The sequence below is a fragment of the Psammomys obesus genome, unplaced genomic scaffold (assembly GCF_907164565.1).
Source record: "Psammomys obesus unplaced genomic scaffold, mPsaObe1.curated_primary_1811, whole genome shotgun sequence".
NCBI lineage: Eukaryota > Metazoa > Chordata > Mammalia > Rodentia > Muridae > Psammomys > Psammomys obesus.
The window spans coordinates 43,185,951-43,211,092 of NW_026585644.1; the positions used below are offsets into that span (position 1 = coordinate 43,185,951).

A 25,142-nucleotide genomic window follows, 5' to 3' on the forward strand; every position below is an offset into this window, starting at 1 on the left:
ATAGTATGCTTGTGGGATTTGTTAAAAGTTGAGACTCTTAAAGAATATCCAGCTCTGCAGACTGGCTCCTTGTAGAAGACCCTCAGTGATGAGCGGAAGTGATAGTTGGGGATCTCTTCAAGTCTTTCTGGAGCGTGCATTTTACAGGTCTGCGTGCTTATGCACTTGCATAAGCAACAGACCTTAATTTTTCTAAGAGTCTTCTTGGAGACTGCATGCTCTGCTGTATTCCTCTGCCCCTGCAGCTTATTCCCAGGTACCCATGAGTCTATCGCCTCCTTGTTACATCTTTTGAACCACAATGCTCATGGCTGCTTACAACATCCTTCAACCTTTTCCAGCCCAAAGTTCCAGAGCCCTTCCACAGTCTCCCCAGAAATACATGTTCAGGTCTGTCAACAGAAATAGACTACTCTTTGGTACCAATTTCTGTCTTAGTTGAGGGTTTTATTGCTGTGATAAAGCACTGTGCTCATAAGCAACATGGGGAGGAAAGAGTTTATTTGGTTTACAATTCCACATGACAGTCCACCATCAAAGGAAGTCCGGGCAGGAACCTGGAGGCAGGAACTGATGCAGAGGTCAGCTAAGTGCTGCTTAATAGCTTGCTCCCCATGGTTGACCTCGCCTGCTTTCTAATACCATCCAGGACTACCAGCCCAAGAATGGCACCACCACCCACCATGAGTTTGGCCTTCCCATGTCAATCATAAATCAAGAAAATACCTCACAAGCCATTCTGGTAGGAATATTTCTCAACTGATGTTCCCTCCTTAAATGACTCTAGCTTATCAAGTTAATGTAAAACTAGCCAGCACTAAAAGGTAGTATTAATTTTTGAAAACTAAACCAAAGTTAGAACAGCAGGAGCTACAAAAATGGCTCAGTCAGAAAAGTACTTGCCACACAAGCATGAGGAGAAGCTGAGTTCACATCCCTAGCACCTGTGTAAATGCTGGGCACAGCTACACTCACCTGGAACCCCAGCAGAGAGGGAACGGGAACTGGCAGGTCTCTGGCACTGTCTGGACAGCCAGTGGGGCTACCAGTTGAGCTCCAGATAAAATAATCAATGCGAGAGTGACTAAGGGAGGCACTGGCTGTCCACTTCTGACCTCACACACACACCATTCGTGTGCATGCAGTTGTACATGTGCACATGAACACACACACACACACACACACACACACACCACAAAATTAGAACATCATGTTCAACTATAGATAACTATCTGACCAAGGCGAGCACGGCCTCCCTCACCTTTTCTGAGTGCCTCCCGAGTTTCAGTGCCTGCTGCTGTGACATATCACAACATCCGGTGGGTGTACTTTGGGTGCTTAGCTCTCCAGCAAGCGAGCTTCACTACCAAGAAGCAGGCAGTTTAGCGGAGCTGAAAAACAAAAAACAAAAACCACGTGCCGTGGGGTTATTATTTATAGCATATTAAAGAGAAGATGTGCTGTAGAGGAAAAATTGAAACATGTCGGAAAGGAGAGAGAGTCAAGGTTGTAAGATTAACTAGAATGATCTGGAAATGGCCACATGAGGATCCAGTGTGCAGAGACTTCAGTGAAGAGGAGAGGTTAGGTTGCTGTCTAGGAAAAAGACCATCAGAGAGAACAGCAGGTAAAGGTCTTGAGGCGTGAGTGACAGGCTGAGTGACAGTCACTGAAAAGGCTGGTTGGAAATCAAATCAGAGAGCTGTTAGGGTTGGTGTAAGTCCTAGTAATTGCCCAAGTCCTTGCACGTCGCCAGTCCTTGGACCCTTCCTCCGTGTAACAAATGGGTGCCACGGCATGTTCTAGCACAAGAGTCAGATGATTTGATTTGCATTGTCAAAGGCTTGCTCTGCTCTTTCTGCGTAAGTCTAAAGGGAGTTGGCGGTTGTTTCTGCCATTGTAGGTACATTACAGCTAACACTGACACAGAAGAACAGAGTTTCCCGGTCCCTAAGGCTTTTAACACACACATAGAGGAGCTAAAGTTGGATGCACTCCTTCAGAAGGTAGACCGTTTACGGATAAACGAGTCTGACAAAGTGGAGAGTTTTGAGCTACTTTGTGACCACAAAGAAAAGGTAAGAGCTGCACTAGAGCAGCATGTTCATACAGTTTTCATTTGTTTATTAACGTGTCACCCCACTCAGATTGAAACTATTAATACTATGTCACAGTTCCCAGAAACAGAATTATTGATGTATTTTTTTAAATAAAAGTGTGTGTGTGTGTGTGTGTTTTAAGTAAGATTGAGTTAGTTCTGTTCATCTAAAGTCACAAAAATAGGAACCCACCTTATACAGATTGATTTTGATTTTATTAACTTGGGTATTTAATGCATATTTTATAATATGAAGAATAAGGCTTTATGCTTAGGCATAATGTTTTCTCTGGAAAGAATAAAAATTGTATTTTAAGTTTTCTTTTTATTGTTGTTTTGGTTTTTGTTTGTTTTTTAAGACAGGGTTTCTCTGTTCTGTAGACAAGGCTGTCCTTGAACTCTCAGAGATCTGCCTGCTTCTGCCTTCCAGTTGCTGAGATTAAAAGCGTGTGCCACCACACCCGGCTAAGTTTTCTACATTGATATCAATACAGAATCTATCGGTATTTATGGCTATTTCTATCAATAGTCATTCTGCAGTGCTTAATGGTGGACTTGAATGGCTAATCCCTCTCACCCTCAGCACTGACTGAAAAGATACAAGGGCTCATGATAGCTCAAGGAGAAATAAAATCTCTTTTTTTTGCCCATGGGAAATTAAGCCTAACCTTAGTCAACTTCAACATACTGTGTAAAACCTGTGAACCCTAACTGATCAACATAGAGTGTACAAATATATCAAATGATCAGACTATATTCTGTAAGAAGGTACAAGAATTGTCTGTCAGTAACGTTTTTAAAACTTTTAAACTTATCTACAATTATAATTAAGTCATTTAGGTAAAAATTGTAATGTCTTTTTTGAGTATATCACTTCAGTGCACAAATAGTACCTAAAATGCGCAGTCAGCTATTTATTATACTGATACTGACAGCAGATAATTTACAGAGGATAATAAGAGAGAGGACGTCCTAGTTCAGGGGGAATGTGTAGGTTCTGGCACCTGTCAACTCTATCTTCTACACAATTAGATCTAGTACCTATATAATATTAAATGATTGAAGATCCAAATGTAATACTATATTTGGCCATATATCTTAGCCATAAATATTTATATTTATATATTATCCATATGTATAAATTCAGTTATCTATAAATACCATTGTACCTGCCTACATTTTTAAAAATACAATGAAAGCAATTACAGCCCATCTGGACAAATTAACGTATTAACCTATCTTTCAGTTTAGTGAAGAGATAGAGTTTCTGTGGCGGCTTGCCCGTGCCTATGGAGACATGTATGACCTCTCTACAAACAAACAAGAAAAGAAACATTATGCTAATGTTGGTAAGTAATTTGTCAGGACTGGGTGTTCTCAGCTGGCTTTATTTTCCACAATAAACCATCAACGGGTTTTAATACAAGCAAAATCATCTAAGTTAAAGACTTGATCTATTTTGATATATTTGATAACCAAAAACTGTACACAGTCTCAGAACAAAATGGTCTTCTGGGACCAGAGTGAATGTTCCTTAAATTAATTGAACTAATAATACTAAAAGGGGGAACTGAAAAAAAAAAAAACAAAAACTATTTCACTTTTTAAGTTTGTAATCTCACAGAAGGCTAAAACACCTGGACTAATACTTGAGGTGCAATAATAAGCCAAGGAGGCTCGTGGTCTCCATCTGTGACCTGTCACAGTTAAACTTACCATTCCCTTCCCATAGTATGCAAGTCCGGAAACACAGAAATAACCTCTCAGCTGTCAGGGATTTCCAAAAGTGTCTGAATGAAACAAAGTCAGCCTTGATGATTATTTAAGATGATTACCTTATGCTGCCATGTATAGATTTTGCTTATATTTGAAATTTTTCATAATAACGATAATCACAATAAAAACTGAGGAGAATGTCAAAGTACTATTGCTGTTTGTGTTGTTTCATTGGATGTCAGAATGCTTTCTTGCAAAAGCTCCTGAGCACCCTTCTCTCTGAGCTTCAGAATAATTGATGTCATGGTTGTTTTTATTCTCCTTCTGTTCCAAAGCTGTCTCTTTTCCTCGATTTTTAAAAATGATAATATGAGAAAGAAATAGCAAGTGAGAACTCCTCCCACTCCAGTCCTGGGCATTTTTATTTCCATGAATGAAATATGACTGGAACTGTGGTAGTCTCTCTTCCACTAGGAGATTTCATTGCTGAGTGTCCTCTGCACTTTAATTGCTCCCTCGTTGGAGGAAGATGGGAAATTTCCCCTCTTGTTCTATGCATATTTACCTGTCACCTTTCCAGCATCAGTTTTCTGTAGCAATCCAGTTGGCAGGCACTGTACATGGTAGTTTTAGAAAAGAGATAAATTTCAAAGAAAAGAAAATTTCAACCAGAGCCTGAAAGGATTTATATTCTTATCTGCTGGGGAAGAAATAAAGCATCTTAATGTAAAAAACTGTTTTTCATCAGCAGTAAAGTGTCTCTTTTTCTAGCACTTCATTCTCTTGGGAGTTCTGTTAGCAGAGGGGATTAGGAGTACAAAATTGATGAGGTCTCTAAATAGACTGGGGGGGGGACACTCTGATTTTGTTGGGAAGGAGATACTGTTGACATAATAATATGTAAAGGGACAGAAATGTGCTGTTGTTTTAAGAGAACGCAGGGTGTTGCCTGTGTATAACAGAAAGGAGGGGTTCATAGCAGGAGCCACTTTCATGTAGGGAAGTTTTCTCATAAAGATAACCAGTTCACGTAGGTACAATCCTTTACACTGTGTTTTTAAATGGAATGGGAGCTTGAGTGAGTTGATTTCTACACTAGATAGATCCCATAGTAGGTAAAGCTATCACGTGAACCTTGAGCAATTAATAAATTAGAGAATTATTTTAGAAGATCCCTACTTAAGGCTAACTCAGCCACTTTTTGTAGAATGTCCTTTTGTAGCCACTGGGTAATGTCTTCAAAGCACCAAGTGGGGATGGGAACAGGGAAGAAAGAAGTATAGAAAAAATATTCCTTTTTTTTTTTTTTTTTTTTTTTTTGAGTCTCAGAACACAGTCAAGCCATTAGACAACCTCTATGAAAAACAGTCCTTACAAGATTAAAAGCTGACAAACTGAGTATAATAATTTAAGGCCAGTATTTATTCCCTGAACCCATTCCAGTCGTGAATGAGCAGGCCAAGGTCCTACCCCTTCACACACTGTCTACTGTGCTCTACCAACTCCTATAATGATGCTAACCTCAGTCTCTGTCTTCCAGGAAAAACTTTAGGAGAAAGAGCTATCACCAGAGCTCCCATGAATGGACACTGCCATCTGTGGTAAGCACAGGGTCCCTGCAGCCATGACATCCCAGTATACATGCCTCTGTCTACCCCGCAGCGGGTTTTGAAGAGTAGGATTGCTGCACTGAATGGGTCAGGCACACTCACAGAAAAGGTGGTGGACAATGCTGCAGCTGCTACTGTTCTGTTTATTCTCGCATGTTTCTCGTTAGATATGTTTTAAATGTGAGTATTTCATGAGAATCTAACAAGTCTCATGACTTTGAGGTAAACTATAATTAAATATACCAGGTTTGTTTGTTTGGTTGGTTGGTTGGTTTTTTTGCAAACATATACTAAAGTTTGGGCATGTTTCTGAACAAATTGTGGAACGAATGCCCCAAACAATGAAATCATGGAGGTCATTTTCTTTGACCTGATAAGCCATGGGAAACAAATTCCACAGGTCAGGGAAAATCCAGTCTGAGCAAGACTTGATGTCCTGCAGCGGGTTGGTGGGAGGAGGAGGAACTCCTCTTTTCTGAGGAGAAGGAGAGGGGGAAGTAGGAAGGAAGGTGGGAGAGTGGGAGTGGGAGGAGAGGAGGGAGAGGGGTGTGATCGAGATGTAAAGTTAGTAAATTAATTAATTAATTAGAAAAAAGAAAGAAAGCACAAAGCAACATAGCTATTTGGGTGGGAATAGGATGGGCACCTTTGGAGCAAAATAGAAAAAATTATTTTCTGGTTCTGTTTGTTTTGTTGTTGTTGTTTTGTTTTCTTTGAGGGGGTGGCTCTCTTCTACACTGAAAAACAGAAAATTAAAAGAACCATATTGTTTTAAGTTATTCTTCCATTTATTTGTTGTTTTACAACAAATTTGTTGTTTTACATTTTTAGAATTTTAGTTGCTGCTGCTGCTGCTATGGGCTTTGTTTTTCTCATGAGCTATCCATACAGTTACCCTAGATATTAAAAATATACAGTGAAAAATTAACTTATGACCATTTCTTTAATGTATGTTTCCAGAAATCTGTCCACTTTTGGGTTATTTTCTTTCTTTAGGAACATCACTAGGCAAAATCTGTCTCAAAACAACCACCTTTTTGCTGTTCCCGTCCCTAAGGATTGGTTCACCAGACAGAGCTGTCTGTTTATTCTGCGCGTGCGCGCATGCACCCCAAATCCTAAGAAACACACCCGAAAATGTGAGCTTTACGTGACTCAATTCCCCCAGCACGCCATACATTGGTAGTAGCCCCTTGAATAGAAAGAGAGTGGAAAAGGCAACGCTGGCCTTGGTGCTCCTGTCAAACCCGGAAGAAGCTACCTGCTGGCACAGCCTTGCACTTTATATCTTCAGTCACTTTGCCCAGGTCGTCTAATCCCCATAGTATAAATGTATACCTACAAACTGACACGTGTTAACACGTTTCTGTTTCCGCACTTTAAGGAGTACCGTAATAAGTTTGTACTGAGCAAGCTATTTTCTCTCTTCATCTCCTTGGAAACTGGGGATTTGGGACCTAGTTAGGCAAATAAATATTTATTGGATAGCTGGAAAAATATGTCATCTTAGAGAGAACTTCCCTGTAACTTTAAGGCTACATAAACATTCGACAATATTCTAATATCTTTATCATTTCAACCTAAAACACTCTGGAATCAAGATAATAAAGTATAACTAGGTGGCGGCATCACACACCTTTGATCCTAGCACTCGGAAGGCAGAGGCAGGAGGATCTCTGAGTTCAAGGACAGCCAAGACTACACAGAGAAAGCCTGTCTCAAAAATAAAAACAGCCACAACAAAGATAATAAAGCATATGTTGTCCAAATGGGTTTGGCTGTAAGTGTAACTATATCTTCAATAGGAGTTATCCTCTCCTACCCACACACCTACAGCATATGAGCCACAGGGCAGTCTGTTTCCATTTCTAAATACAAAGCAAAGCCCCCTACGTACGTGTGTGTGTGTGTGTGTGTGTGATTAGTAAGCAGCAGCACACAGTAAGTAGAGAAGCAGGAACTAGATGATGTTGTCTGTTGCTGTTTCCTGCCATCCTTCTATTCCGAAGGGCTCCCCTGATCCTTCCCATATATGTAATGTTGGTGCTGAATCGCAAATAGTGCAAGAAATGAATGGAATTATTTCAGGAGTTGTGGAAATAATGACTGCCATACATTAAAAGTGTATTCAGTTCACGATGCAAATACATACATATTTATGCATGTATACATGTATGTGTACATGCATGTATTATATGTAGAATCAGAAATCTTGTGAAAGCAACAGTACTTCAAACAACCTCTAGATGGAGGTAATTCACCATAGTGTAATGTAACTTTCTTTAGGATTCCCATCAGACTGAGTTTGAGAAATTAAAATATTAAATTACATTTTTAATAAACACTATAAAAATAGCATTTATATAGTTAGAGTTAATTAGAAGAAAGGAAGTGATGACCTTTTGGGAAAAAGTAAGCTAGTGACCTTGGAGTTTGTGACACAGAAGAAGGCAAATCATGTTTTAGACTCAAAAAACAGGTTTCAGAACAGATTATAAATACCCTAAGACTCCAGGGACATATTTGAGAGGAAAAGAGCACTTCCTATAATGTTTATAATTCATGGAATTTCTTTGTCTTTTCTCCTCACTCACAGTAATTTGGGAAAAAAATGGATAATAAGAACAGATTAAAAACCTAGAGGTTACATAAGTAACCCTGATCTTTTCAAAAAATATAAGAAGTATTTTTCTAAAATTGCAGAAAACACGAAAGTAGAAGGTACTGGATTTATGAAAGATGACAGTAGTAATTCAAAACATTTAGCGTGTGCTGAGGTACAAAACCCAGTCTCCTTTAAAATCTGTGAGTAGCAGTCTGTCTTAGCTAGGTTCTGGGGTCATTCCTAACAGGCTGACTTGATTGTCTCTCCGCCCCCCCCCCCCCCCCCCCCCCCCCCCCCCCCCCCCACTTCACCCCTCACCCTTCCCCCGTCTGCCCAGCCTCTAACTGTATGTAGTGCATTCCATTGGCTGGAAAAAGAACAAAGTCAGCTGACAGGGTCCTGTTTCCTGATTGTGTGTGAGTGAGTGCTTGACTTCCATTGTCCTTTGTCCCCCAGAATGGTTTTACTCTTCCAAATTAAGAAATTGCCCACTTAATTTTAGTACTTAGAAGTTACACTTATTCAGAAAAAATGACTGAGATAGCATTGAAAACCGTATTCCCAAGCTCAATTTTTATAACAGTGCAAGATACACTCTTAAAATAGTTAAATGTGTATATTTTGCCTCAGGCAGCAGCATTCTGACATCCGCTGAAGACTTGCACAGGTGTGAAAAACAGTGTATCCTCGGTTTTAAAGTAAATAAAGTAACTAAGCAAGTTGCTGAACAAATACTGCATCCAGTCTGTGGTCAAATAACCATTTCTGTAAATGTGGTTTTCCCAGTGGCAGGGGGCAGGGGGAGATGTCAGTCATCATAGATGCGCTCTTGTCCAAATGCAGTGTTTCCAGCAGGAATTGAGAGAAAAGGAATTTTTTTTTCAAAGCATGCTGTAAGATTATCTTTAGTTTTATTTGATTTAATCATGACGGTGGTTTTGTTTTCAATGACATTTAAGGAGGTCAGGAAACCTTCAAAGAGACAATGGTCCTTAAATGTTGGTTTAATATCTCTTAAATTTTATTAATCTGTTAACACATTGTTATCCAATTTAGTACATGACTAGACTTTTTCTGGCAGCCTAGCACCTGATGGTGGCATCTGGCATTGGCTGAAACCTCTTAGCTGCCAGGCATTAGCATTACATTCTGTGGCTCATTCGCCCTCAGCACATGGGTATGGCATAGACAGTGTTCCTGTGCCCAGTTATGCTTGAAGAAGCTGGCTTCATTTTAATGTCAAATATCTGTTTGCAGGGCCCCTGCGTCTGTATTAATGCCTCTGTGAGACATTAATATATTATTATTAATATATATTTTAACTGTTATATGATAGTGGCGTTTGATGAACTTTTTGCATGACAACCACTGTTGTTGTTGTTGTTTTTTTTCTCTTCATTCCCAGGTATGCAGTTTTGTGTGGTTATGTATCTGAGTTTGAGGGCTTGCAAAACAAAGTTAGCTGTGGACAACTGTTCAAGGTACTTCTTGGTGTTCACACTGTCTCGTCTCACTCACTGGTATGAGATTGTTCAGCATGTTAAATTCTAGCAATTTACTTTGATGTGTAAACAGCATGAAATAAAATGGTGAATACTGTAACAAGAAGGGTCAGACCATTTGTTTGGCTAAATATTAGCCAAGATGACACAGCATAGTACCGACACAGTAGGTGCATGTTGGCGTTTCCTACCCCCAAAGATGGAAGATTAGCTGTTTGGGCATGAGCTCACTGACATCACAAAATATGGCTGGGAGTCGGCAGTCAACAGTCTCTGCTTGTAGTGCCTCTCAACCTTCCCAATGCTGGGGCACTTTAATATAGTTCCTCATGTTGTGAGCCCCAACCATGAAGTTATTTTGTTGTGGGCTGGAGCGATGGCTCAGCAGTTAGGAGTACTGGCTGCTCTTCCAGAGGTCTTGAGTTCAATTCCCAGCAACCATCTGTAATGGAATCTGATTTCCTTTTCTGGTGTGCATGAAAATAGAGCACTCATGCATAAAATAAATAAATAAATCTTTAAAAGGTTATTTTGGTGCTACTTTATAATTGTAATTTTTCTGCTTTTATTAATAATAATGTCAGTATCTAATAGGCAGGGTATCTGCTATGAGACCCCAAGGGGCTCAAGACCCAGAGTTGAGAACCATTGCCTGACTTCAGGGCTGGGAGTGGGGAATGTAGCTTAAAGTTAGCATGATGAATGATCAAAGTAAGCAACTTTCCTACAGAGCATATACTGTTTGCTGTTGATTTTATGATCCAATAACTAATCTGTGTGACTCAGTAATTGTAGTGGAAGAAAACCGCTCTTGCCTGTATCCCAGCTTCCAGTACTCAGCCTGACAGTGCTGGGGGAACCGATTCCCGGCCTCTCCAGTGCTGCTGTTTCCTTACATTAAATCCTGCCTCACGCTTTCTGCTACCTACAAACTCACTTCTGGTCAGTGTGTCTTCACTGGGAAAGTCTTGGACCCAGAGACATTTGACATGGATGTATTCTAGTTTCACTGTGGTGCCTGGCACACTTAAGCATGCCCTCCTTAAGGCACAGTTGCAGCCTTAGATCCAGGTGTAGGAAATGTGACGTTGGATTCTTGCTGAGATTTGGCTGTGTTCAGGCTATGGAATGGGGAAGTCGCTGTGACGTTTTCAGACCACTGAGGGCCATGGGCTTTGGCACACAGGGTTTCAGGAGAATCTGAATCTAGGTGATCCTTCTGTGAATTTCTTTTCAGGAGCATCTAGATATGGCCATCCAGCTCTTGCCTGAAGAACCCTTTTTGTATTACCTCAAGGGAAGATATTGTTATACCGTAAGTTAATGCCATTGCTTAGAATACGATGTGGGTATTTGATATATTTGATATATTTTCAATAGCCTACTTACTCTTTTACGTTTCTATCTGTTGCACACTAGAGAGCATTGTAAAATTACTTTTTAATGTATGATATGGGTGTTTTGAAATTGAGTATTAATTTTCAATTATGATGTATATTTGTCATCATTTATAAACTTATGTTTTATATATCATTTTAGTTGTGTGTGTGTGTGTGTGTGTGTGTGTGTGTGTGTGTGTGTGTGCATTTTCTTCTTATGTTTCCATGGGATCGCAGAAGTCATACCTGGACTCTCTCAGGCTGAAGTCAAATACCAGTCGCGTGTTGTGTGCAAGTGTACCACCCACGGTTCTGTGGAAAGATCTCTTTTTATTTATAAATTGTGTGTTTCGTTGCTGGCCAGACAATGACTTGGTTTTTGGTGCAAAATACTTTTTTTTTTTAAGTTTGTGGTGCCAAGGATCAACCCCAAAAACACCTTACACATTCTAGGCGAGTGTGCTACGAATCTGCAGCCCCACAAAGTGTCTTTACATACGGTATAGTGCAGGGTTCCTTCAAGGAACCTAAACTGAGGCATGGAAACAGCTCCAATAAGGGCAACTGGTCAGCCCAAGGCCCAGTGTCTTAAAAATACTATTAGTTTACAGCCGAGTTACAGAATGTAAAAATGTATCTTAAAAAGTGCATGAAGAAAGTGCAGGACCACAAGATACAACTTGTAAATAAGGAAACTAGAGTGTGCAAATGAGGACCCTTCTCATTGAGGCCAAAGAAGGCCTAGGGAGAAGGAGGAGGCTCTCTTCCGTTATTGAAGACCTGCTGTTGCTACGTGTGCATTTTACGATTTACATATCTTAACTATAAATAAATAATGTGCTCCTGATAACTATAAAATAAAACTGACAAAATTATGAAAATATGTCTATACTTTCAAAATCCTGGTGGGCTTCACATGCTTCTTGACGGGGTTGGGGTAGTGTGGCCTGTGTGGCTTGTGCACGTGGGACCAGCAGTTAACACCAGATGTTTTCCTCGGCGATTCAACACCTTATGTTCTGAGACAAGATCCCTCTGACTCTGAAGCTCACCAGTTCTACTAGACTGTCTGTCCAACAAGGACATGCCTGTGTCCATCCCACCCCTCCCCCAGGGCTGAGCGCACAGTCAGGTGCCCTGCTCCTTACCCTTCACTTGAGTAGTTGGCCACTGGACACGGCTTCTTAGGTTTTCCTGTTTACACAGCGAACCATATGCCTGACCCCTAACCTGCCTTTTTAGATAATTAAAGGATCAAGAATATTTTTAAAAGATTCCTATGTAAAACACATAATAAGGATATCAACTTCCACACTTAATAATGTATTTAAATGACTGAACTTCAATTATACCGTCAACCAGATTAAAGCAATGTTAGGTTAAAAAAAAAAAAAGGAAATAAATGGTGTGATATACTTTTACAAAGCTTAAAGTAACAAAATTAAGCAAAACAATAAGTAAAATTGTGCCGAAAAGCACGTGGCCTTGTCAGCCACAGAGCCGTAGCCTTGTGGGTCCCTAACAAGTGCTCTCCCTCGGATACATTCCTAGTTCCACGGGTTTTGTTTCTTTTGTTTTGCTTTGTTCTATTTTTTTGTCCTTTGGTTTTGTTTTTTTTTTTTTTTAAGGGGGGGGGGTGTTGTTTTGGTTTTTGGATTTTTGGTTTTTTGTCTAACCAAAAGCTGACTACCTAGAAGTTTTCAAATGGGTTGAGAAGGTGCTTGATTTCACTGAGAGCACACACATGGCGCATCCGTGCCTCTAAGCGGCATTTCTGAAATATGATTCATGCCCAATATTCAGATTTGGGGAAAATGAAAAATAAGCCAAATGGCAACATGAAGTTGAAACTGATCACTTTTTGTTGTCTGAACAGTTCACATGTGCACATAGTTTGTGTTGTTAAAACCCACCCCCATTCCTTCCCCTCTAAATTCTCTATCCTTCCCACCGCTCTTCCCTCTCAACTTCACATGCTTGTTCTCTTTAGCCGCTGAGTCCCCTTAGCACTGCCTGTGTGTGCCTGGGTGTAGGACCAGGCTATCAGCCGATAGCCTCCAAGGGCCTGAGTACTCACTCGGTGGGTCTTCTCGGCCTCTGAACTCTGTCCAGACTAAGAATCGTGTTCTGTGTCTATGCCTTAGAAAGCGGCTGACTCAGGAGGATAGCTGGCAACGGGAAGTTGCCAGGCAGGAGCAGCCGAGGCAGGGCCAGTCACCACTGCATACTGTGATATTCTAGTGTGTTTATTAACATGTGTTGTAAGTAAGTGCACATAGATACATATATGCTTACATATGTAACTAGAGAGACATCATCCATTCAAAAGATGAATAGTTTTCCAAGAGCGATGTTCCTTTGTATGTGTAGGTCGCAAAACTCAGCTGGATTGAGAAAAAAATGGCTGCTACTCTGTTTGGGGAAATACCCTCGTCAACAGTTCATGAAGCTTTGCAGAACTTCCTCAAGGTATGTTTATCTGTCACTCTAGTCTCAGGCTGCCTACCATCTGTACCAACATCAGCTGTCCTGTTGTCAAGGAAATATGTCTTCTCTCCACGTGGAAAGCTCTAGTTGAAGGCCTGGATTGAACTATAGCCTTTGACGGTGTTGTTTTTAAGACTTACAGGAGTCATGTTATGTTTCAAAGCTTTTTGGATCCGAAATTATGCTCTTAGTCCGAGGAACAGCACAGTAATTTTCTTGGTTTGTCTGTTTTTAAGACAGGGTTTCTCTGTGTATCCCTGGCTGTCCTGAAACTCACTCTGTAGACCTTGAACTGGCTGGCCTTGAACTCAGAGATCCACCTGCCTCTGCCTCCTCATGCTGGCCTTAAAGCCTATGTCCTATGCCCCACTGGCACACTATGTTTTAAAAGCAATTTGGTAGCCTAAATAAAGGTGTAAGGATGGGCTGGAGAGATGGCTCAGGGATTAAGAGCAAAGGCTGCTCTTTTAGGGGCCCTGGGTTCAATTCCCAGAACCCACATGGCAGTTCACGACTGTTTGCAACTCGAGTTCCAGGGGATCTGACACCCTCACACAGACATACATGCAGTCAAAAGACCAATGTACATAAAATAAAAATAAATATTTTTAAAATAAAGATGTAAGTAGAGCAAGTGTTTCTACCAAATCTGAGAGCAAATTATTGAACTTGCTCCCAACATTCCTCATGAGCTTGACACAGAAGCAGTACACAGACTTCAAAGAGTCTGTTGTGTGACTTTTCTTGGGTGATGAGAACAAATGTTCATTTGGACCAGACAGGACATTGATGCCAAATTGATTCTAACCAATCATAGCTGGGTGAGCCAGAGCTTTTGGGGTTAGCTATGGAAGCACAGATGTCTTTTAAAAAATAACCTATTTAATTTTATTTTACATACATTAATGTGAAGGTGTCAGTTCCTTGGAACTGGGGTTACAGACAGTTATGAGCTGCCATGTGGGTGCTGGTAATTGAACCCGGGTCCTTTGGAAGAGCGGTCAATGCTCTTCACCACTGAGCCATCTCTCCAGCACGGATGAGTTAGAGCAGCTGCACCACTGAAAAGAACACCCCAGTACAGGTGATGGCTGGGGAAGCAGCCTCCCTGCAGCTCCCCATCAGCCTTTAGGCCACTCCACTGAGCAGTCTCTTTCCCAGCAACTGTTTGCCCACCTTGAGGGGAACGGGGCTTGTGAGTCTCATAACTCTCTAGACTTCCAAAAGTCTGTTTAATATCCCTGAGTTTCATGTTCGTCCCAAGTTTCCTTAGCTTCTTGGGTCCTGTGAGTTTTCCTCCTCCCTCTAGGAAAGAGTGTTTCAGTTGAAGCAAATAGCTATTCAAGAGATGTGAAAAATTATCTCACAAACCACTTTGCAGGTTGCAGACACTTGTAGAGAAGGTTCTTCAGGCATCAGATCAAACCAGTATTTTGAGTCTTGCTTTAACATATGCAACGGCTTTGATGATATAACTTCGAACAATTAAGTGAAGTATTGCACACATCTAAGCATGTGGTGTATCACCTGTTAACTTAACCTCCTGTTCAGCTGGTCTCCGCCTTACTCTGAAAGCCGTCATCCAGTGCTACAGCCACAATCTGGATGCCCCTCATCAGAAACCCACAACCGGAAATGCCCCCCACACCTCCAGTCTTGGAGTACCTTCCTGTCGTCTCTCAAACTTGACACATATGAGATTTCCAGCTCCCAGAGTAGACATGCCTGACTCGTGATGTCTGTGCATGTGTTCTGGTTATCTTGAAGAAGAGAGCACAGAGCAGAAGTTATCCAGATAGCGTGTTCACAGAACTAAGACAAGTACTGAACAGAGAAGGAGGTGCAGTGGAGTGGTCAGCCTGAGTCCTTCTTGGGATGGCTCAAGAAAGATTCTTATCAAATGAGAAATACCAAGATGGAAGTGACTAGAGAAGAAAAACACCCGGTCAGCCAGAGCCCGCCAGCACGATGGTGGTCCTCTGGCCCCTTTTACCCTCCAGGCTCTCCAGTACATCCAGAGCTCTAGCCAGGACTGAAATGACAGCTTCCTCTGCTCCATCAGCAGCTGTGCTGTCTGTCTTCCGTGCCAAGGCCGTATATTGTTCACCTGTCACTCTAAGTCTCTTACAAATGTCGCTACACATACAGACAATATATGGGAGCAAGTGTGTTCTTTGATAATGAAAACTGAGAACAAATATAAATGTCTAATGGGAAGTACTTAATTTAATGAGATTGTGTGCAGAGTTTGAAATGCACCTTTAGGAACAATGAAATAGTTCTAAGTATGCTAACATGAAAACGTGTCTGTGGCCCCAGGAAGAGAAAAGGTATAGAAAAAAAAAGTCCCCATTGTAGATGTTGTTTTAAAAATACTATTTCTGTTTCTGTGTTCAACAAATCATCTGGTGGGATGACTGCTGATTGCGGCAGTCCTGGAACTCCTGGAGAGTGATACCGAAGCTGAGGATAAAATTAGAGAGGAGAAAGTAAACTTTTTAATGTGTAACTACCTCACGCTCTAACAATTTTTCTTTTTTTAAAGTCTTCCCTTAGGTTCTGTGTTCCTCCAGGCTAGGCACTGGAGTCAGGTCAGGAGCTTGCAAGCCTAGCCACCTCTGCCAAAGGTGGCTCAGAGGCAGACTGAGTTGGATCCTTAGAAGAGCTGTCGTCTAGTCCCCCATCTCTGAAGGGATTCTTCTCCCCCAGAGATTAGGGACTGAGTGAGAGTGGAGATGGACACACCAGTAGGACCCACTCTGTCTACTGCTCGGACTAGCTCTTTCAAGGATCCTATGTTTCCTTGAAAAGCACTACATGAGCTAGAACCCAGGTGTTATTGAAGTCCCAGTCACGTGGCATGTGTCCATAAGCAATCAAGTCTTAATCTAATAAGAGATGCCTCCATGGGGTGACAAACATGCTCTACTCTTTTCCTAAACCGACTGTGGAATGAAGAGGACCTGTCCTGGGGAGAGTATGTTGCCAGGTGGGTTTGTTCTCAAAAATAAAAAAAAGATGAGAGAGGCTCAAAACAATAAAAAGAAAGGTAATGACTGTATATGAACTAATCCTGTTACTGTGGAGGCTTAATGACCATAACGGAAATGTCAATTCACTTTAATAGCTATCTCCGAAGGCTGTGTTTCCATACGAAGACACTTAAGCCAATAATAATATTAAAATATGAAATAAGCCGAAGTCGTGTTGCAGTCTGGTTCCTAGGTCTGATTTGTTGAAATATATCCTTTTCGTTATGACCAGGACTCTTGTCATAACATTGCCCTGTTATTCCCTTCTCTGCTTTCTCTTAATTCAGACTGAAGAATTGCAGCCTGGTTATTCTATATCTAACTACATGTATGCGGCCAAGGTAAGGAAGATAACTGCTTAAAGACCACTCCTTGCAGCCAATATGGATTACCTTTAGAATGTCTTTTTTCACTTTTAGTGCTGCGTTGAGCTTGGGGAACCCCAGGATGCTTGGAGATACTGTAACTTGGCATTATTACTGCCTGTCGCTACCAAAGAGGTAAGTCTAGGCAGTGACAGAGTGTGAGGGCCTCACCAGCACCGAGGTTCAATTATGAACAACAGGAGTTTTCTTTGCTCGTGTAATAGTTGTACTTGTTTTATGATCCCAGATTTACTGCAGTATAGTTAACAGATAACTATGCGTATGAAAGGTACACACTTGGCGTTTTGTGTGTGCCTATAAGGTAATTACCACAGTCAAGCTAACAGATGCATCACCTCACACCACAGTTTTCATAGTTGAAACCACCAAGTAGTTGATGGAGAATTCCTAGCTATCGCTAACGTGCTGGGCATTAACTCTGCAGAACTTTCTAATAAATGCAGCTTTGCTTCCTTTAACCACTTGGAAGAGAAAGGGAAGATACTGGAAATCATGGCTATTCTTTTTCCCTGTGATGAAATTCTCTTTTATAATAAAACTTGGATTTTATATTACATTAAAGTTTTAAAAGTAGCTAAGTCTCTGAGGAATAACTTGTCACTAGGAGGTCACACACACACACACACACACACACACTCACACACACACACCTTCCAGACACATACAAATCATGAGCTGTCACATACACATCCTGGTGGTTACTGGGTGTGAAACTGCAGGAAGGGGCTGGCCAGATGTGTTGGTAGATAAGGTGCTTCGTATACAACTTGGAGGGCTGAGGTCAGACCCCAGCACCACAGCACACACAACGCTCCACACTCCATGCCTGCCATCTCAGCCCTGGGTAGGATGGAGATGAGTCTATTCAGGGTCTTGAAGCAAGCCAGTCTAGACCATGCAGCAAGTTCAAGTGCAGTGAGAGACACTGTCCCAAAACATAAGGTGAGGAACGATAGAGAAGATGGCCAACACCAGCCTGTGACAAACACACAGACACACCAGACAGACACACACCAAACATGCACATAGACACACCAAACAGACAACACACTCACACACACACACACACACACACACACACACACCAGACATATGCACACATATAACAAATACACACCTGTATAACGAACACACATGCACATATATAAAAATGCATACATACACATATAGCAAACACCCATGCATGGATACACACATGTACACACATTCAATGTATACACACATTCAAGCATTACAAACATACATGCATGCACACAGAGGAGAACAGCATGATTCTAAAGACCTGTTGACCAAATAGTCAGCAAAAAAAATGCTAGGCAGATTGCCAGTTAAAAGCACATTGATCAACAGGTCTTCAGAATGGTGCCGTTCCCCTTTGTGTGCATGCTTGTGCGCTTGTTATATGGGCACATGTGTGCTTGTTGTGTGTGAATGTGTTTTTACATATGTGCATGTGTGTTTGTCATATGGTCACCATGCTCAGTCCCTACAGTATATGGCTATCCATGACCATGAAACTAAATAATAACAATGTGTATTACAGAGTTTCTTAGTTTAAAAAGACACTTTTGTTGTGTCTGGCCATGGTATGTAGCAATTCAGAATTCTGGAAGTGCTATAGGTTCAGACATTCCTCAGGATTAGCATCCAGTCTGCATGCCCATGAGTCATCTGTATTCTGAACGAATACAAATAAGACAGCATTTTTCTGCTCCAAACATTGTCACCCGCAATTCACAAAGGGAAAGAACTGGCTTGGGGAAAGCATCACTCTGTGCTGGGACACTGATGTTTGTGGAGATCCGGGGTAGAAAAGTGAAAACGTGCCTCTTATGTGTCTTGCTTTGCACCTGTCATAATCGTAAGCTCAGGGAGCTTCTGAGCAAGAGAAAAACAGTCAGTGCACATCCAGACACGGTGTGTCACAGTCAGAGAACAGAGCACTGAGAGAGGTACTATCAACTCACTGCAGAGATTTCCAAGGGGTGAGATCAGTTTCTTCAAGCAAAGACCAGGATATCCCAGAGATGGACTCTGAAGTATCAGTATAATGTGCAAGTGTGGACAGAGGACATCTCATGAATGTAAGCACGGAATGAGAAATCAAAGATGTTAGTTAGCTGGGACGGAAGGAGCATACAGTGCAGTCATCGGAAATAAGACTGAAAGGGAGCTAAATAAGACCTGCCAAGAAACTAAGGGCTTAGAGCCAGCCAGACCCCATGGCCACCTGGGCAGGGCATGGTGCTGCTATGTCTTCTGTATGTTTGGGATTTCCATTGTGTCTATTGTCCTTCTGCCACATTAGTAGTGGGTTCCATCAGTTAGTAATAGTGACAGGGTAAGCCCAGCATCATGGAGCATACCTGTAATGCCAGCAGCAGGAGGCAGACACAGGAAAATTACCACAAGCCTGAGGTCATCCCAGACTGCATAGCAAGTTCTGGACCAGGCAGAGCTAGGTAGAGAAACTCTGCTTAGAAAACAAGATGCAGAATAGCATGGGTCCCTGAAATCTTTCTCTATAACACAAAGGTTTTGGTTGACAATGGATTTTGTCCCTCTGGTTTCTTGCTGTGTTGATGATGGGCACCTTATTATCTTTTAGTGTAATTTAGTTTATATACAGTCATTTCAACCAAGCATCTGTGTTCGTATTAGAATGTCATAGTGCTAATGAGGTGCGGTGCCTGGTTTGACATGCAAGTGTTTATGCATAAACTTGAGAGCTTCACGGCTGGGCTAGATACTGACAGTGCTCAGAGTCGGTCATTGGTCTGTAGGTCTCTTATCTCTTCTCCAGTCTTCTTCCCACCCTTAAACCTCTATCTTCTCCATGGCTTCAAATGGTATCTACATACCAGAGCCCCTCAAATTGAAACCTCTAGACCTCTTTTCCAAGTTGTAGACTAACTTCTTACCTGACAGGCATCTCTGCTTCAGTGTCTCTCAGATGTCGGATTCAACTTGTCATCAGATCTTGGATTTGTTCTCACCAGTCCTCTTTAGAAATCACACAGACAAAAAAAAAAAAAAAAAAAAAAATCACACAGACACACTCACACACACATATATCAAGCTGAGAAACCATGAGCCATCTTTAATGCCTCATTTGCCCTCAGCACCCCCAAACCTAGACAGACAAACACCTGGTGATAAAAATCTCTCAATTCCTCTTCTAAAAGGTGCCTGGAGCCACTCTGCTGGCTCTGTCTCCAATGCCGCTGCCAGGGCACAGTACCAGCAGCCTTTCTTTTGACTACAGAGCCTGAGAACCTTCCAGCTGGCCCCACAGTTCCCATGTCATCCAGCAGACCACCTGATACCCCTCTCTTAGTTTCCCTGCAGACCGTGCAGCACAGCTGCGATTGCATGGGTCTTTGTGTGATCATTCCTTTATAGTAGCAGCAACCCTATTTTATTCATCACCATATTCCTAGTGCCAAGTACGCGGCCTAGAGCCTCTTCCTCTGTGGGCTGGCTAGGTCGACCCGCCAGGGGGAGGTGATCAGAGAGCAGACGACTGAGTTCACGTCAGAGACAGCCCCTGCTCCCCTTACTGGGGAACCCACTTAGAGCCTGAGCTGCCATGGGTCAGACTGAGGTGGGGGTCTAGGTCCTCTCTATGCATGGTCCTCAGTTGATGCATTGGTCTCTGTAGGATAAAGTCAGTAATAAATTCCATTATTATGGAATGGTTTATACTGTGGTTTATACTGGAGATTACTCTTCTATGAGTGATTAATATCATCTGAAAATATTGTAGAAAGTTAAAATACAGTTTCTCTTTCAGATTAGTACCTCTATCACTGTAAAGCAAAGAAAGCATTATAATTTCTTTCCCACCTGAGGCTTCCCCGTACACTCCAGGCCACTAGACTTGAGTGTTTCCTCTAGGTAAACAATGGCAAGGCTATTGATGAAGTCATTAATTCAGCAATCACTGAATATTTACTTAGACATAGGAGCTCCTTTTATTTTCTGTTTTAAAGAATGTTTCTTAGGATCTGTGATTAGCTCCTTACAGTGAAGAGATGCTCACAACAATAATTGAAGTACTGTAGTTTCGAATTCTTTGAATGCAAAGCTGCTTATACACATTAATTTGGGCTCTAGAGACCAAATGGCTGACAGTCTGAGTAGCAACTAGACGTGTGATAGGTTTATAATATCCTGGTGAGAGACAGTAGACACATCGACAAAATAACTGTAATGCAAAGAAGTTACAAGGGCCTCAGAAAAGATGAAGGATGCTATGAAAGCTCACAGGCAAGGGAGACAGCGAAAGGTGGGGTGTCCTCACTGTAACTTGCGGTGCTGTTAGTTTAGTAGTGAATAAACTAGTTACAAAATCACTGATTGGAAGCCCGGCTTGGTGGTATGCACCTGTAATCCCAGCACTTGGGGAGGCAGCAACAGGCAGATCTTTGTGAGTCCAACGCCAGCCTGGTCTACAAAGCAAGTCCAGAACAGCCAAAGCTACACAGAGAAACCCTGTCTCAAAACAAAACAACAGAAAAACAAAAACAAAAACCAAAATCACTAAGTGGCCCTAATTCAGACTGAAAACCACTTTTAGAGGCAGGTGGCTATACACATAAATCACTTTATCCTATGTTCTTTACAAAAAGGAGATTGAATTCCTGACTCTACATATACAACTTAGAAAACAATAATACAAAGACTAGAAAAACTAAAAACCCACGGTGATCATTTGCTCATGCTAGTTTCCTTATTATAGAAATAGTTTCATAATGTCCGGATTTTGAGGCTCCATCCACCCTAGAGCTGCTTACAGTCACTGCTGAAGCTGTCCTCCTCCTAGTGCAATGGCTGCTGTGGTTCTTCGCACCAACGCTTTCAGAGTGCTAACATGTAGGCTAGGGTCAGACAGTAGGGGAGGACCTCCCCTGTCAGTGGGCTAGGGGGGAGGTGTGTGGGAGAAGGAGGAGGGAGGGTGGGACCGGGAGCAGATGAGAAAGGAGGCTACAACCTGGATACAAAGTGAATAGATTGTAACAGTAACAAGAACCACAACAACAATAATAATAAATGTACAACATTAATGTGACATATTTGAACGTGTAAGCTATGTTTACATGACTCTTCCTGGGTAATCTTGGGTGCCTTCAAGTCCTGCTGCTGGGGCTATGGCTGCTTCACACTTAGACAAGGGAGACAGCGCTACTGCCGACATGCTGGTAGACCTGTGTAGGAGACTCTCCCCTCCTGAATCCCATTCCAGCTTTCATGGAGAAATAGCTTCCCCATGAACTACATTCACATAGATCCATATCCTGCAGGGTCCTAAGAAATTCACAGTCTATTTGTAATAGCCTTTCAGGAAATATTCCTACATCCAAGAATAGTCCATTTCAGAGTACTTAGAATATCGGGATAAATGTTTGACATTTCATTGTACATTTGTGTTTTCTTTATAGGACAAGGATGCACATAAAGAGGTGAAAAAAATAATCTCTTCTTTGAAGAGGTAAATAAAAGAACTTATTCTTCCGCAAACCCAGTACATGGTTCTAGGATTTATCAGAATTGTATTTTTGATAATGCTTTTTTCCTTAATGTAAAGATTATGTGTTCTCATTTGATTTGAAGGTCTAGCCATGTGTTCTGTAGCAGCTGTACTATGAGACAAATCATGTTGTTTGGAAACAGTATTTACTCTGATGTTCACATATAATGACCTCTGAACATGTATGCTTCATTTTTTCATGTCAATAAACTATGGCCTTTAGAATGTTTGTGTAGCTAATACTTAAATCAATCTAATAAAATGTACCCTAGTGAATGGTTTCGTTGTTTCAACAGACCTTATAAAATAAAATAATTTCATTCATAAGGATGAAAATGTAAACAATGGGCACAGTTGCTAGAAAGGACAAAAGAAGAAATATAGCTAGTAATCAGAGAATTGTAAAGAGAATTACAATAAAAATACTGTTTTACTATCAAACTTTGAAGTTTTTTTTTTCTTTTTTCAGGAAGTGGTCAATATTAGCAGTATTACCACAAGATGAAATGTGTTTATATGTTGTTAGTGGGAGTATGCTTTTTGCTATAATTCTTGGGTTAAAATATAACTAAAGTCCAAAACGTGTTAAGTCTAATCATGCATGTCACATCATAGGAATAACCCTAGAGAGACAGCATGGATGTGCATTCCCAGCAGCCTAATACTGTGCCCAACAACAAGAGACCAGTCATTCATGCTAGAGCTTCACTGCAGTAGAAATAGTTTATATTAAAAATAATTACATGTTCAACATGGTGGCACACTGGTAAATCCTCTCACTCAGGAAAACGGGATGGTATGATCATGAGGCCCACGCTGGTCTGGGTTAGAGAGCAAGTCCCTGTTTCAAAAAATACACACACATATATGATATTATGATATGATATAAGATATTATATGGAGAGAAGCAGGAAGGTCATGAATCCTACATGGACTAAAAAGCACGACTGTTTCTCTCACCCGTGTGTACGTGTGTGTGTGTGTGTGTGTGTGTGTGTGTGTGTACTTTATAGGAAAGTTCATAGAATATCTTGTGAACAAGACAAAATAGTACATTGATGTGGTGTCAAACTGTGTAAAAGTACGCTAGAAAATTATTAGTAGAAAACAAACTAAACTAATACTAGCCCTGCTTCTGTGAGTCTGTGTTTTATTTGCTATATTTCCCAATTTTTAGTAATAAACTAAGACAATTTTTAAAAATTAAGTTTAGTCATCAGTGACTAATAAAGATCCTCTGGTATACTTCGACCATTCTAGAAATCAGAGTAGAACTTGAATTCTCTGTTTACTGTCCCCAACACACACACACACACACACACACACACACACACACACACACACTCTCTCTCTCTCTCTCTCCCAACTCCCAAGCCATCACTTAGAGACTCCAGCTAGTTAAATGGAACTGTTTCTTCTCTGTTTGAGAGCATATATGGCCAGTTGTGGTACCAAATCATTCACTTTCCTCTACAGGTGGTCTACTGGCTACATGGGGCAGGAAACACATAGGTCACCTCACAGCCTTCGCAGTGCCATTGACAGTGACCTGCTGGCTCTAAAAAGCTAAAAACAATAAATACTGCTACCAATGATATGCAAGCTGAAGCAGGCTCTTCCGGCTAGCAAGAAATGGCACGGTTAGTCATACCATAGGCTCCTTGGAAACAGCTCCCCCGCCCCTCCCAACAGAAAGCAGTTTAGAGACTTCCTCTAAGGAATCTGAGAAGGAGAAACAGTGTCCTTGACAAATAAAAAGGACTTGAGGCTCTGGTCCTAAGACTAAATGCTCACTGATTTTAACCGAATTCCTATCTGCTCCCTGGTGTCAGTATATCTTCAGTGGGCAAGTTGGTAGCCACTGGTCAGATAATGCAACGTAGTTTGTGGAAAAGTCCTTGATCCAATTAGTAGTGTGACACTCCTACTTTAGCAATTTCTGGCCACATGGCAGTTTCTCCCACAAAGTGTTACCAGAGGAAGGTCCCCAACCAGGACCCCATCAGAGTCACACCTCCTGAAATATGCTAAACCCAGGCAGTCTGAGCTCTACCCCATCTCCGCCGCCTCTGGAGCACTCACATCTGCTGTCCTCACCGAAACATGCGCCACACGAAGCACGTGTGACGGGACCAACTCGAGCGTCGGCATCAAACTTCTTTGCCTTATAAAAGCTCTTTTCTCTTGTACCACCAACTGCCTTACTTAAAGAATGTTAAATCCCTCCAGGGAATTTCACACAAATTTGCCTGTGTAAACACTAACTTTCTGTGGTTGCTTCGCTCACCTCAGGATACCTGACCACGGAAAAGGCAGATCGCGGTATTCATCCTACGTGACCTGAGGATGTCTTCTGGTGGATCGCCGAGGCCAGGCTAATGGGACCCCTTCCACTTAAAGATGGAGTACACAAACTCTGACCTCTCAGGAGACTTCGTGCGCAGTGCTGGGAAAAGGGAGTTCAAATCCAGAGCTTTGACTATCTCCCAAAGATGTGAATCAAAACTATGTTACAGTTTCTCATAAAACATTAAAGAAGTAAACAATGTCCTGTTGACATCTTAATACTTCGATGTCCCTTGAGTTGTGTTCTTAGCTGTCCTTCCTGAAGGACGAATGGAAAACCAAAGTCACTTCAGTTGTGCCCCAACGTTTATAGCGAAGCTTTTTATTTTGCAATGTCTTTATAGTTTTGAATTTAGAAATGTATTGGTTAAAGCTGAAAGGAAATGCAAACACATCTTTTACACCAGACTTCCCATTGTAACAATAAATAGCTTAAGCTCTGATGTAAGAG

General features: G+C 41.5%; 1 protein-coding gene across 1 annotated transcript; it reads left to right on the forward strand.

Moving 5' to 3' along the window:
• Positions 1-301: 301 nt before the first annotated feature.
• Positions 302-24,893, forward strand: Rmdn2 (regulator of microtubule dynamics 2). The gene is made up of 11 exons (XM_055622181.1): positions 302-390; positions 1,904-2,078; positions 3,345-3,447; positions 5,355-5,415; positions 9,435-9,510; positions 10,769-10,846; positions 13,281-13,379; positions 16,717-16,770; positions 16,849-16,929; positions 22,257-22,306; positions 24,638-24,893. Exons 1-11 carry the CDS (start codon positions 302-304, stop codon positions 24,687-24,689), a joined length of 918 nt encoding a protein of 305 aa, XP_055478156.1. The 3' UTR covers positions 24,690-24,893.
• Positions 24,894-25,142: the final 249 nt, after the last annotated feature.